The 13590-nt window shown below is 36.4% G+C and overlaps 1 protein-coding gene across 3 annotated transcripts in view; it reads left to right on the forward strand.

Annotated features, from left to right (window-relative positions):
- The first annotated feature begins 5547 nt into the window (after nt 1-5547).
- Nucleotides 5548-13590, forward strand: part of LOC106064409 (sugar phosphate exchanger 3-like) — a 31648-nt gene continuing 23605 nt past the window's right edge. The window contains exons 1-8 of one of the 3 annotated variants that reach the window (XM_056026142.1): nt 5548-5566; nt 7913-8049; nt 8706-8814; nt 10015-10107; nt 10674-10705; nt 11222-11273; nt 12623-12768; nt 13464-13560. In XM_056026142.1, the coding sequence (XP_055882117.1) occupies nt 7982-8049; nt 8706-8814; nt 10015-10107; nt 10674-10705; nt 11222-11273; nt 12623-12768; nt 13464-13560 (597 nt within the window). In that variant the 5' untranslated portion in view covers nt 5548-5566; nt 7913-7981. The other 2 variants (XM_056026141.1, XM_056026143.1) reach the window with 2 other exon arrangements.

A 13590-nucleotide genomic window follows, 5' to 3' on the forward strand; every position in this document is an offset into this window, starting at 1 on the left:
CATGACAACTTATTAACCTTCTGGAATACACAAAGACGTCAGCAAAGAGTCTAATGTTGAACTTTAATCGCAGTGTCCTCCTTTCTATTCACCCCACCCGCTCCCCTTATATATGAAATAGTATTGTATACTGATATGATTTGTTCCTTACGTTGAAAAAAATCTGGATGATGTCGTACTCTTGGTTGTAGTCCACCGTTCACTCTCAAAACTTATCTCTGTTATTTTATTGATGTTTGTTTTCTAACCCACTCTAAAACTGCCTTTTTTCGTCTTTCTTAAAATTTATCTTTGGTATCTTACGAATGGTGTAACCGTATCTGCATAATATTTAAAATTATCTGAATTACAAAAGTAGTAAATACTCTGTTTAACGGTAGAACATTCTTTACATCCTTAAAAACAACATTAGTAATGCATTACCATTTTTGACAGAGCGGCTTGAATAAGTAAACACTTACCTATATATGAAGTAGGAAATGCTGATAATAAAACTAAGGTCAGGGTAAATGAACTGGGGCATATTTTTTCCCCTACCAAAGCCAGGATGACCTCGGTGAGATAATCTGGTGATAGTGGTCTAAGTCTACACTGAGACTTCACATACGAGTCACTGATGAAATGTGCTATCTCTGAGGACAATGACTCTCACAAAAATAGTTTGATGGGTCGAATTTTTTTTTATGCGCATTTAGAAGGCCTTAATACAGAATCTAACCCCAAAAAATGTAAGATGTGTGGAGTGTGTGGCTCATCAGAGTGCCTGTGATACATTTAAAGATAAACCCTAAAAAAAAAATTTCCCTTTACCCCCCCCCCCCTTTTTTTCTTAACCAAAGTTTAAAAAGCATTTCGAAAAATGTACATGTATATAGCCTACAAACGTGACTATATAATATATGTTATGTTAATCCTGTGCACTCCCAGGGAAGCATAGGGCCGCAACCACACCTCTCCACCGAACTCGGTTCTGAGCAGCCTTCTTCATCAGCTCCCATGTCATTCTAGTACCCTCAGCTTCACTGATGACTGACCTCTTCCGAGTTTGCTTGGGTCTGCCCACTTTCCTCTTTCATTATATATAGGCCTAACCTTTTTTTTTTTTTTTCAGTTCTATATTAGTATCTCAACTATTTCACAATTTGAGCTCAAAAATTAATCCTACCGACACCAATTGATGTATTGGTCTCGATCCTACTCCGTTAAAGAATACATGACGAGAAATATGAACCACACACGCGAAACAAGAGAGCAAATTAATGCATTCTACTTGCATTGGCTCCGACGTATTTTGAAACGCATACGACAAGACAGGATGAGCCTCAATGAAATTGGCCCACTTGCTAAGCTCCGGTTGCTCCAGTAAAATCACAGACTTTGGGCAACGCTGACTGTGTTGGCTTGGTTATGCCCACAGGCCGGCCTTAGGCATAGACAAACAATTAATATAAGGCAGCCGCATATATAAAGCATCCGATTGGTGAAGGGGGGGGGGACAAGCGCAGGACAAAAGGAATAAATTTTTTTAAAGAGAAACAATGTAGAAACATATAGGTATATGGATCAGATCTTCAACATAGCAGAACTCAATGGATAGGCCTACTAGCCTTGCACTGAGTCTCTACTACAGTTCGAGATTTATTCACGGATGTTTAGATCTGCTCTTTCAACTATAATATGTCAAGTGTTTGTTCCTTTTTGTCACTCTATGAATGTAACTTAAATGTGTTGGTTTAGAAACGGGAATGTTTGTAATTCATTGCAGGATTTTCAGGTCTTAATTTTTTTTTTCGCTTTTCTCTATTTAATTCACTTCACCTAGGGCAGTAGCTGCCTTCATGGGGTGACAAATAGGGCAACCGGCCGACATCGTGTTTCACCGTGTTAAAAAAAAAGAACAAAGCGGGGATATATTTTTTTTTTCATAATTTTTTCGAAATCCCGTGGTATAGCCCTTCCACAAAAGTTGGGTCTGCGAAAGTTAATAGACCACTGTAGCTCGTAGTGTACACTTTGTTCTTATTTACCTTTGACCTTTACCTATCCATTTGTCTGTTGGACCCTTGGGGCACCAAGCAAGACTCGTCGACCGTCTTTCTCCACTCCTCCCTGTCTTTTGCCTTAGTTAGAACCTCATTCAATGGCAGGCCTGTCCATTCTTTAATGTTGTCCTCCCATCGCTTTCTCTGTCTGCATCTTCTTTTTTTTTTCCTGGTACTGTTCCCTAAAGAAAGTTCTTTGCGAGCCCCGACGATCTTTATGGCCATAGATTTTGAGCTTGCGTTTTTTTTACTTTAGTTATCAGGTCATCATTGGGTCCGATCGCTGCAGTAACCATGTCTCTAATCTCTTGGCCTTGTTCTTATAGAACGTCCAATTGGCTTCAATTTGCAGAGTGAGAGAGGAGACATAATATTTGTACAGCGCGACTGTTTTCCATTTAGGCCTATTTGCTTCCATTAGTTCATGTATTGGGCAGAGAAAACCAGCGACTGCCCAAGAGTGACACTGGCAGAGACCTTGCAGAAAACAACAGGGTATTTCTTGGGAGAAACAACAGCGCATTTCTTGGGAGAACAGAGAAACTGTATGCGCCTAGCAACAATTCGTTTTTTTTTAGGCTTGGTTGAGATGCTTGACAAATTCGATCCAGCCAAGCAAGGACATCTTCGACGAATTAATAACGCCGAGGCTCACGACCATTACATTGGACATAGGATTCGAAACGAGATTATGGATCTGGACATCACAAGTAAAAGGAAAAATTATAAAATCAAACTTGCTAAATATTTTTCTGTCATCCTTGACTGCTCGCTTGCTGTTAGCCACAAAAAGAGCAGGTGTCCCCACAAAGAGCAGGCGTCCCTTATATTGCGTTTTGTGGACATATCATATCCAAAAGTTAAGGTGCTGGACCAATTCATCGCATTTCTAAATGTTGACAACTCAACAGGAAAGTGTTGGTCAGAGGCTTTTCTCGTCGTGCTGGAGAGCCTTGGTCTGGACATCGCCGATTGTCGTATGACAATGGTGCAATTTACGATCTAATGTTTAATTCATGATGGTTGTCACGTGACAGAAAGCACCAAAGAGTTCAAGCACACATTATTCGCACGAACAGTCGAGCAGTTTACTCTCTTTGCGGCTGCCAAAATCTTAATTTTGTTTTAGGAAACAAGGCTAAATGCAACTCTCAAGCATTAACCTTTTTTTTTTTTGTGTGTCATACAGACAATCTATAAATATTTTGCAGCGTCACCTGAAAGATGGACAATTTTGGAAGAAGCTTTGCCTTTTATGACAACAAAGTCACTATCAGAAACATGGATGGCTGCCTGGTCGTGCGGTTTGCGCGCTGGACTGTCGTTCAGATTTATCGATGGTCCAGGGTTCAAACCCTGCTCGCTCCCATCCCCGTCGTCCTGCGGGAGGTTTGGACTAGGAAGTAATTATCTTCAACTTTGAAGGAACATCCGAAACATTTAAAACATTTTACAAACAAACAAAACAAACAAACACATTGGGAATGCTTCCTCGAAAGTTTCAAAGCTCTACGCTTTCAAACAAAAGAAATCACCGCAACACCGCAAATGATCCACTAGTGAAAAGTGAAGCCAAATGTCTAGAGAATTATAAACAAGGAAGCTTCGAGTTAATTCTCAATTTAATCCTATGATATGATATATGATTTGTTGTGAAAACTGTCAGCAAAACTTTGCAATCTTTCGACATGCAACTCCATGTGGGAATACAGCAAATCAAAAGCCTTGTTGCATTTTTGAGAAAGTACCGGGAAACCGGTTTCTCTGATGCTATGATTACAACAAATTAAGGTAGGCCTACTTGCTTCCTAAATGAAAATCGATAAAATATTTGAGGAACAAAAAATGTCAGACGCAAGAAAAACAATTTGATCATGAAATTAATGAGGAATGAACATCTTCGCCGGAGGAGGCCTTTGGAACAGAATATTTCTTAGCGATAGTAGATCAAGCCCTTAAATTACCACAATGGAAAAAAGATTCGAACAGCTGAAAGACTATGCTTCAATCTTTGGATTTCTGTAGCCTACAATTTTAAGAGTTTTAACGGACTTTGAACTGCGATAATTTGTTGAAGTGCTGGACACAATTTTACATGCAGAAGATTCATGCGATTTGGACGAAATTGACTTGTGTACTGCAGCATTGAAGATTTTTCAAGAAATGATTTCTGATAGCATTCAGGCATCAAATGTGACCGCGGTAGGTTTGGCCCATTTGAGTTTAGATATTTTTGTCAATCGAAAGGGAACTCATCAAAATCGGACTACGAGGAGCTTATCAACCAGTTTGCACAGCGAAAAGCCAGAAAAGTTTCGTAACTGAATCCGTTTGTGACCGTCAAAGCAGGTACTTTGTAAGTGTTAGTTTTATTGCAAGAGTTCTGGTTCTCCTCCGTAATTGAGTTACTTTCCGACTCCAGCTTAGCAGAAATTATTATTGTCTAGTTTGTTGATTTGTCATGCAAAATGTTTCTGAATCGTTAGTTAAGTTTATTATCCTTAAAGGCAAAAAATATTTCATGCAGAACAATTACAATACAGTATATAATGTACTTAAGCGGCCAATAGTAGGCCAACAGTACGTAGTTTTTGTAACAAAAATAAGGCCCACAGCATCAGAGGCGGACATACTGTATTGTTATTGTTACAGCGTTAGAGACGGATTAGCCCAGTGATGCCCAAAATACGGCCCGCGGACCAGATCCGGCCCGCCGAAACGTCGGCACAAAAATATAGAAAATCCCCCCTCCCCCTAAAAACATGTTCAAAATTTATCTTTACCTACGTTAGGGTACTTCATTTTTTTTTTAATGGATTACTACCAAGGCATTTAACATTTGTGCGTTCATGAAATAGTACTATAGAATCTACTAGGAAAAGTGAACGGATCTTTACTTTTTTTGTAGCACATGATACCAATGCTAGCCAACATATTTGTGTTTATAAAGAAAGTCTGGCTGTTTTTAAAAAACAAAAACAGCAAAATATAAACAGAACTTACGCCATTTTTTTTAAGTGTAAAGAGAAAATTCAAATATCCCAATAATTCAATGTAAGTACTAGATCCTCGGGTTTGAAATAAAATAGTTTCAGGTCAATTTCATTTGTCTCTTTATCTTTTCCATCATGTGGCCCGCGACACTAGTGTTAAAAATTAAAATGGCCCGCAGATTGAATTAGATTGGGCATCACTGGATTAGCCCATTAGCGTGATGTGGTACTGTATATAGTCTACCCTTACGGCTCAGGGCCCCGCAATGACTCTCGCCCAGGGCCCCGCGCACTGCTAAGGCCGCCCCTGCAAGTTACACTGGCTTACAGTGTTTAACAAATCCAGGGTTATGTATACACGAAAATAATTATTTATTTAATGATCGAAATCTAATCGCGTAACTATCACGTGAGTAAACAATAAGTCAAGTCTTTTTTTATTTTTGATTAAAACCCCAGATTCTTGGTATTTTTCCGAAAAGAAAAAAGTGTCACACTCGTGACACAAGACTGTGACTGTAACAGCGTGCAGTACGTAAATTTGATAAGTTGGACTCGTAGTCCATATCTTGTTTTACTTTTAGTCAAGAACTAGGTCAATCAACTGAAGTCTAGATTTAGATCTAAAAGGCCTTGGATTTAGGCTTCTATATCAACTAGATCTATCTCAGCATCTGGCCCTGCCCCTGGAAATAGTTTAATAGTCTAGACTAGAGTAGAGTATTCTAGAGATAGAGTCTAGTATAGGAGAGTGTTAGATCTAATTTATTATTATTTGAATGATTATAATAATTCCCCTGTTTTGGATTTTTTGATTATTTTCAAAATTTTGTGATCATTGTCACTAATTCAGTGTCAGTAATTCACAGTAAATTACTCAGTAATTGTGACTTATCATCTAATGACTAATCATAATGATTATGATTAAAATGTCGCGGTCTAATTTCTAATGGAAGAGACGAGTAACTCAGTAAGTTTAATAAAAGTATTATCATTATTATATTATAATTATTATTATAGACTAGTCGTCACTAGTTACTAGACTGACTAGAGTGTGACTAGAGTCAGTAGAGTACTAGACTTAGATCTAGATGTAGATCTAGAATCTTCTAGAGTGACATTGTTTATTAATTGTTATAGACCTCTTGCTTCAGGCTATTCATAATTTATTAATAATAGACATAGAGTCTAGTAACCAAAAATCTAAATTTAGAATCTATCTAGATCTAGAGAATTTTTTTTAGAGAAACTAGAATTAGTAGAATTAAATTAATGAATTAACTAGAGATCTAGAAATCTAAGACTAGATCTAGATCTAGAATACATAGAACTATTAGTCTATATTAAACATAAATGAACAGCAGCACTAGGGACCAAGTTTTTAAATAAGAGAAAGTAGTGAATTAAATGCTACGAAAATAAGGGACTGCGCCAACCAAGGCTCGAACCAGTGGCCCTGGAAACGACAACACTGCCTAGAGATAACGGTGCTGGTGCTACTGTTCATTATGTTTAATATATGTAGACCCCTATAGTATGTATCACTTATCACATTTGTTTCAGCACCTAGCTTCAACTCTATATATATTTTACGTTCACAGCTTAATAGAGCTAGAATAATCTAGAGTCGAGATATCTAACTAGTCTATTCACACTATGCTATAGTCTAGTCTATTACCAATTTTACTTAGAAAGACTTTGTGAAATGCCTCTTAAGTTTAACTCTTATTTACAAACTCTTTCTTAGGATATTATGTATGTCGGACTATGTCCTAACGGCTAAAAGGGGTAGGGGTATAATATACTAATTTGTATCAGGATTTGTTACAAAGGGAGGGGGGGGTATTCTGAAATTTAGTAGTGAATAAAGTGCTGCAGATTGATATGTAATATATGAGCTATCAAGTTTGCTACTTTAATTTTAATTAGATGTTTTGTTTTTCAATAACAATTAGAAAGACATTCGTACATGATGTAAAAAATATATTAATGAAAAAAATACCCGGCATTTTGTATTTTTTAACACTGTTTTTTGTTTGACGACCGCCCATTGTACGTGTACACCATTGGGAAAAAACTGAATGCGTCAACAATGAAGTGCAGATAGAAGTTGATACTTTCCCCATCATTTCTATCTGATACCATGATGAAAAAAAGTAATTTTGGAAAATAAGAATTAACAAATAAGTCTGTAAAATTGGAATTTTCTTATGTTACTCAATGGGTGGGGGTGGGGGGGAAGTAGAGTTTTGTTACGATTTTTTAAAGGGGAGGGGGGGGGGGGTTAAAAAAAAACAATATTTTGTGTGTTTTGTAATATATCCTAATTTTCAGCTTTCCATTGTGGATTATTTGGAGTATTCATATAGTTTCAGGAAAATACAGACAAATTTATTTGATATACTATAATTTCAAGATCTTTATTTAGGGGCCTCTGAGTCCACCCAGCTCTAATGGGTACCTGACAATATTTGGGGAAAAGTAAAAGTGATAGGTTGTTGTGCTGCCCACTTGACACCCTCGTTAACAGTGGGCCATGGAAACAGATCACCTTTGCATCATCTGCCCAATAGATCACAAGGTCTGAGTCCACAAAGATTAAGTAGAGGGAGAGTACCATTCTATGGATTGTTTTTAAATTATAATGCAGAGTGAAGCTATGTGATCTGGGCTTGAACTGTCCTGTCTAAATCCTGCCTCTTTTCTACCAAATTATTTTTCTCTAGTTTTTCTGTTTGCCTATCCAGGATGACTTGAGTCAGGACTTAGCTGGGAATTGAGAAAAGTTTGATAAGTCACCAGTTGCAGCATAGATCTCCTAATAGACAAATACTTAATCCTTGTTTATTTATTGATTTATTTTTTTTCACATTACAGTAAGAGTCAATTGTGCATGTTTGTCTTATAAAGAATAAACAAGTTGACCAAGAAGAACACTGTTTGAAAATGTCACAGATAAAATTTACAAGAACAGAATCCCACAAAACTGCTGTATTTTTTATTACATTTTTTAGGTAAGTTAAACATATTCATAAATCCACACACATACAAACATATAAGCTACAACATGCATGCTTCTCTTTTTCTTAGTGTTGTGCTTTGTATTGTTTGTTTCCTAGAGTGTGTTCCATGTCTCTCTTTTTCTTAGTGTTGTGCTTTGTATTGTTTGTTTCCTAGAGTGTGTTCCATGTCTCTCTTTTTCTTAGTGTTGTACTTTGTATTGTTTTGTTTCCTAGAGTGTGTTCCATGTCTCTCTTTTTCTTTGTGTTGTACTTTGTATTGTTTGTTTCCTAGAATGTTTTGTAAACAAAGTTGTTGTTTTTTTCTTGTGTTTATCTGTAATGAAGTCTCTTTTTATAAAAGTGTGTTTTTAATTATGAAATATCTTCTTGCTAGACTGATGCCTCCTGATGCAGTTAAAGAGATATCTACAGAATGTTATTTAGATGGACAAAAAATGATTTCAAGCTCAGTGTATGCAGGGCATTGAAATATTTTTTTTTTACTACTTGGAATAATGTTTTACAAAATATACAGAGCTAACAAAGATGACTCGTTTGAGGAATGGATTTTTTAAAACATTACCTCTATTGGTTGTTCTCCAGTAAAAGGAGGCTTGGAGAAGATTTACCTGAATAACTTACATCTCTGTAATGTCTTTCCCTTGCAGCTATGCTTTCTTCCATGCCAACAGAAAAGCTTTCAGCAATGTCAAAAGTTCTGCCGCTGAAGTGTGGACTCCTCACAACTTGACAGACAGGATTCTTGAACCTAGAGATGTAAGTGGACTGTTTCTTGTCATTGGGTTTAGTTAACATGAGAAAAAATTGTGGATAAAAATAGGAGTTACAGCAGTTTCTTTTTTTAGTAGTAATAGTACATTTTCTTTCTGAGGACAGGATTCTATTCTATCATGATGATCAATTTGGAAGCTATTTTGCCACCCCATCCATTCATCCTTTCCCAGTGGCGCTGCAGCCCATGGAGGGATTAGGTCTACCTCAACATGTCCCTCCATTTAGATCTCTTCTGAGCCCTTCGTCTTCACGCCCGAACCCCAAGCTGTTGTAGATCTGCCTCCACATTATCAATCCATCGCATTCGGGGTCTGCCTTTGGTCGCCTACCGTTTGGTTTTACCTGTATGCTATTTTCGCTCCTTTGTTCTTTGACATTTTAGGGAGACCTGCCCAACGTAGTCTGTTCTTTTTTTTTTGGTCCAGCCCACATAAGCGTAGAAAATGTTCACAATTTTCATGATTACAGTTATTTAGTACCACTGGTTTGCTCTTTAATCTCAAATACAGGCTCCCAGTTTAGGATTTATACTTGTTTTCGTTTAATAGCTCCTGCCACCTATTTAGAGGCCATTTCAATTAGCTGTATAGGCTGCTCTGAATAACAACATTTCACATTCATTTTGTTCATTTTCCAAGTAGAAATTTAAACTGTAGTACCTCATAAACTGCAGTGGCATTGAGATGAAATGGTGTCAGAAACAAATAACTTTTTGTATGGACATTCATATTACAAATAAAACCGATCAAGAAGAAAAATGTAATATATTTCGTTTAACAAAGCTGCATCCACCGCGTGAGCAATATACCTTGGCGGGCTCCACTGCAGTGAATAGTAACAAAGCCGGAATCATTGATTGCATATTAGACTACTGTAATAACTTAAGGGAGGCAACTCAACAAGGCAAGGATGTTTATTCACAGGACATCACAAGTCTATAAAACAACATTTGTCTTGAGCACAGTCTCTTCATATCGGCTCTAGACTTGGGCGCAAATCGCTCTCTTCCTTCTAATGTCAACATCCTTTTCAGTCTGGTTTCTGGCAGTGTACACCTTCTGCACTATCTTGAATGACAGTGTGCATGGGGGGGGGGGGGGGGGGGGGGGGGCTATAACAATATATTTAGTTACTGTCTGTTGTGTTGTGTACTAATATTAATGTCTTTCTCCTTGGTTCCAGTTGTGGTACTCCCATGATATGTTTGATTCCAATGAGGATGCTGTGAAGTTTGAAGGTATTTTGGATACAGCTTTCATGTTGGCCTATGCTGTGGTAAGTGATCTCTGGAAAGATAGACTGTATTCTTGATGCACTTTCTGTATCAGGAGATTGATTGTTTATTTTTATAGAGGAAACAAAATTTATTTTTTACTAATGTCTCACACGGTCAATGGGAAATGACACTTTGATTACCATTATATGTGCTTGCAACATCCATTCGTCCCAGTGGTGCTACAGCCTATGGAGGGCCTTGGCCTGCTTTACTGCTTTAGCACATTCTGATCTATCCATGCCTGGAATTTTAGCTGTTGTAGATCTGCCTCTAGGACATCAAGCCACCGTACTCGTCTGCCTTTGAAGCACCTGCCATTTTATCAGTGATCAATCTTTGCTCCTCTATTCTCTGGCATTCTTTCAAGCTGACCTACCCAACGTAATCTGTTCCTTTTTATTGCCATCACTGTCTTCATATAGCCATGTGCTTGTAAAACATACATTAAAAGTAGCATCATCTTCATTCATTCTATGTTATTGTTTATAGTTTTATGTATTTATTGCGTCTTAAACGGCATACTTTTATACTTGTTTACAAACCACGTTATTGCTGGATTTTTCAGGGTCTCTTTCTAAATGGTTACATTGGGGACAGGTAAGATACATCTTTTTATCATTCACTATCTCTTTATTGGCTAGTTTCTTTTAGTTGAATGTCATCAATATTATTATGGGATGTGTGAATGTAAGATGGAAACTGCTTGGCTACCTGTCAAGGGGGCTTCTATTTGAATCCTATTTTGAACTGAGAGGCAGTTCAGAAACTTTCTCCGAGATACCCCGCTTCCCCCATGTGCCAAATGTCTGCAACACGGTTTGGGCAGTAGTGCACAAAGCATACTATAACATAGTTTTGTTGTCGTTTTTGAGTCATGATTTGATTTCATAAAAGAAAGTTGATCATTTTTTTAATTTCAAAATCTTTCCTAAATTGAACCATAAAAAGCTTTATAATTTGTATTCCTATTATTGTTAATACCTGACTAAAATAAAGTTTTATTAAATGCATTATTATTAAACTATATACATTTTTACTACAAAAAATGCCCTTGGAATTTTAAATTTTAAAACAATTGTATTCTATGTATACCAAGTACGTTTCTATTTCCAGAGTCAACATGCGGATATTGTTGTCTGTTGGTATGGCTGCCACTTCAGTGCTTGTAAGGGGACTTTTTATACATTTGTATTTTATAATTTTTTTAGTGTAGTTCTACAACTTTTTTTTTATCTCATTGCACCTAGCATGTTTTTTTTTTTATATATAAAAATTCTAAATTTTAAGATATTATTAATTGATGTTTCAATTTTTTTTGGTACAAAAGTGGTAGATTTTGTTTTTGTTCATTGTATATTAAAGATTATGATGTAAATTATTTACCACATTTTATTTACAGTGTGCGGAATGTTTTCTAATGGGATATTTTCTTCTTTGTGTGTCTTAACATTCCCCTGTTTCTGATTTTGGTGTTGTTGGGGGGGTTTTTTTTGTCTTAACATTCCACTGTTTCTGATTTTGGTGTTGTTGGGGTTTTTTTTGTCTTAACATTCCCCTGTTTCTGATTTTGGTGTTGTTGGTTTTTTTTTTGTCTTAACATTCCACTGTTTCTGATTTTGGTGTTGTTGGTTTTTTTTTTGTCTTTACATTCCCCTGTTTCTGATTTTGGTGTTGTTGGGGTTTTTTTTGTCTTTACATTCCCCTGTTTCTGATTTTGGTGTTGTTGGGTTTTTTTTGTCTTAACATTCCCCTGTTTCTGATTTTGGTGTTGTTGGGGTTTTTTTTGTCTTAACATTCCACTGTTTCTGATTTTGGTGTTGTTGGTTTTTTTTTGTCTTAACATTCCACTGTTTCTGATTTTGGTGTTGTTGGGTTTTTTTTTGTCTTAACATTCCCCTGTTTCTGATTTTGGTGTTGTGAGTTTTTTTTTTGTCTTAACATTCCCCTGTTTCTGATTTTGGTGTTGTGAGTTTTTTTTTTGTCTTAACATTCCCCTGTTTCTGATTTTGGTGTTGTGAGTTTTTTTTTTGTCTTAACATTCCACTGTTTCTGATTTTGGTGTTGTTGGGTTTTTTTTTGTCTTAACATTCCACTGTTTCTGATTTTGGTGTTGTTGGGGGTTTTTTTGTCTTAACATTCCACTGTTTCTGATTTTGGTGTTGTTGGTTTTTTTTTTGTCTTAACATTCCCCTGTTTCTGATTTTGGTGTTGTGAGTTTTTTTTTTTGTCTTAACATTCCACTGTTTCTGATTTTGGTGTTGTTGGGTTTTTTTTTGTCTTAACATTCCACTGTTTCTGATTTTGGTGTTGTTGGTTTTTTTTTTGTCTTAACATTCCACTGTTTCTGATTTTGGTGTTGGTTTTTTTTTTGTCTTAACATTCCACTGTTTCTGATTTTGGTGTTGTGAGTTTTTTTTTTGTCTTAACATTCCACTGTTTCTGATTTTGGTGTTGTGAGTTTTTTTTTTGTCTTAACATTCCACTGTACCTGTTTCTCGCTTCCTCCTTGTCCAGGTTTTTATCTTTGGCTGTGTCTGTGAGTGGACGCTGTTCTACAATAAATACTTTTATGTCATCGTTTGGATAGTCAATGGCCTGATGCAGTCCACGGGTTGGCCAGTTGTAGTCGCATGCATGGGAAATTGGTTTGGACACAGCAGGTAATTTAGCAGCGTTTTCATCATTTGTCTAGGATTGATATACCTACAGTAGGCATTGACTACATGATATTGAACTAAATTGTAATTTTGACCTAAAGAGAGTGATACTAAAGCTGTGAAAATAGTGATGTTTTTAGTGTATGTTTTACCTTCCTATAATCAAGAAAAAAAATGTGAGCTTTAAATACTGTTAATTTGTGAATGTAACTTGTTGGGTTGAGATTAAAGTTAGAAATATATTAAGTCAGTTTTTTTTTTCTTAAAGTAATTTTCAATCTAAAGTGCAGATGATGTTAAGGTCATCTGTTTCTTTGGCCAGTACTGTAACCAACTGCCTTTACTTTCCCCAACTTAAGTCTGGTACCCATTAGAGTTGGGTGGACTCAGGGGTGCCCTATAAATCCAGAAATATGAAAATTCCAGTCTTCACCAAGATTCAAACCCAGGACTCGAGGTTCAAAAGCTTAACCATTCAGCTCCCTCACATCCTAGAAAAATTGTAGCTCGCTCTGCATTTAAAATTAATTAATAGGCTTATATTAGGTATTACATGATAATACAAACAATTTTATGAAAAAAAAAGTATAAGGCTTTGCTTTATTGTTAAATAACTGCATAAAAACAATTTGAAAATTTCTAGGTATAATTTAGTACTGGAAATTTAAAAGCCTATTTATGTATTATGTATGTTTTAGCCGTGGAGTTCTGCTTGGTGTGTGGAGTGCTTGTGCCTCAGTAGGAAACATTATTGGAGCCCTTCTGGTTTCTTCTGTGCTGTCCTATGGATACCAGGTAAATAAAATGTCCTAATTGAATTATTAT

This window comes from Biomphalaria glabrata, chromosome 4, assembly GCF_947242115.1.
Source record: "Biomphalaria glabrata chromosome 4, xgBioGlab47.1, whole genome shotgun sequence".
In the NCBI taxonomy this organism is placed as follows: domain Eukaryota; kingdom Metazoa; phylum Mollusca; class Gastropoda; family Planorbidae; genus Biomphalaria; species Biomphalaria glabrata.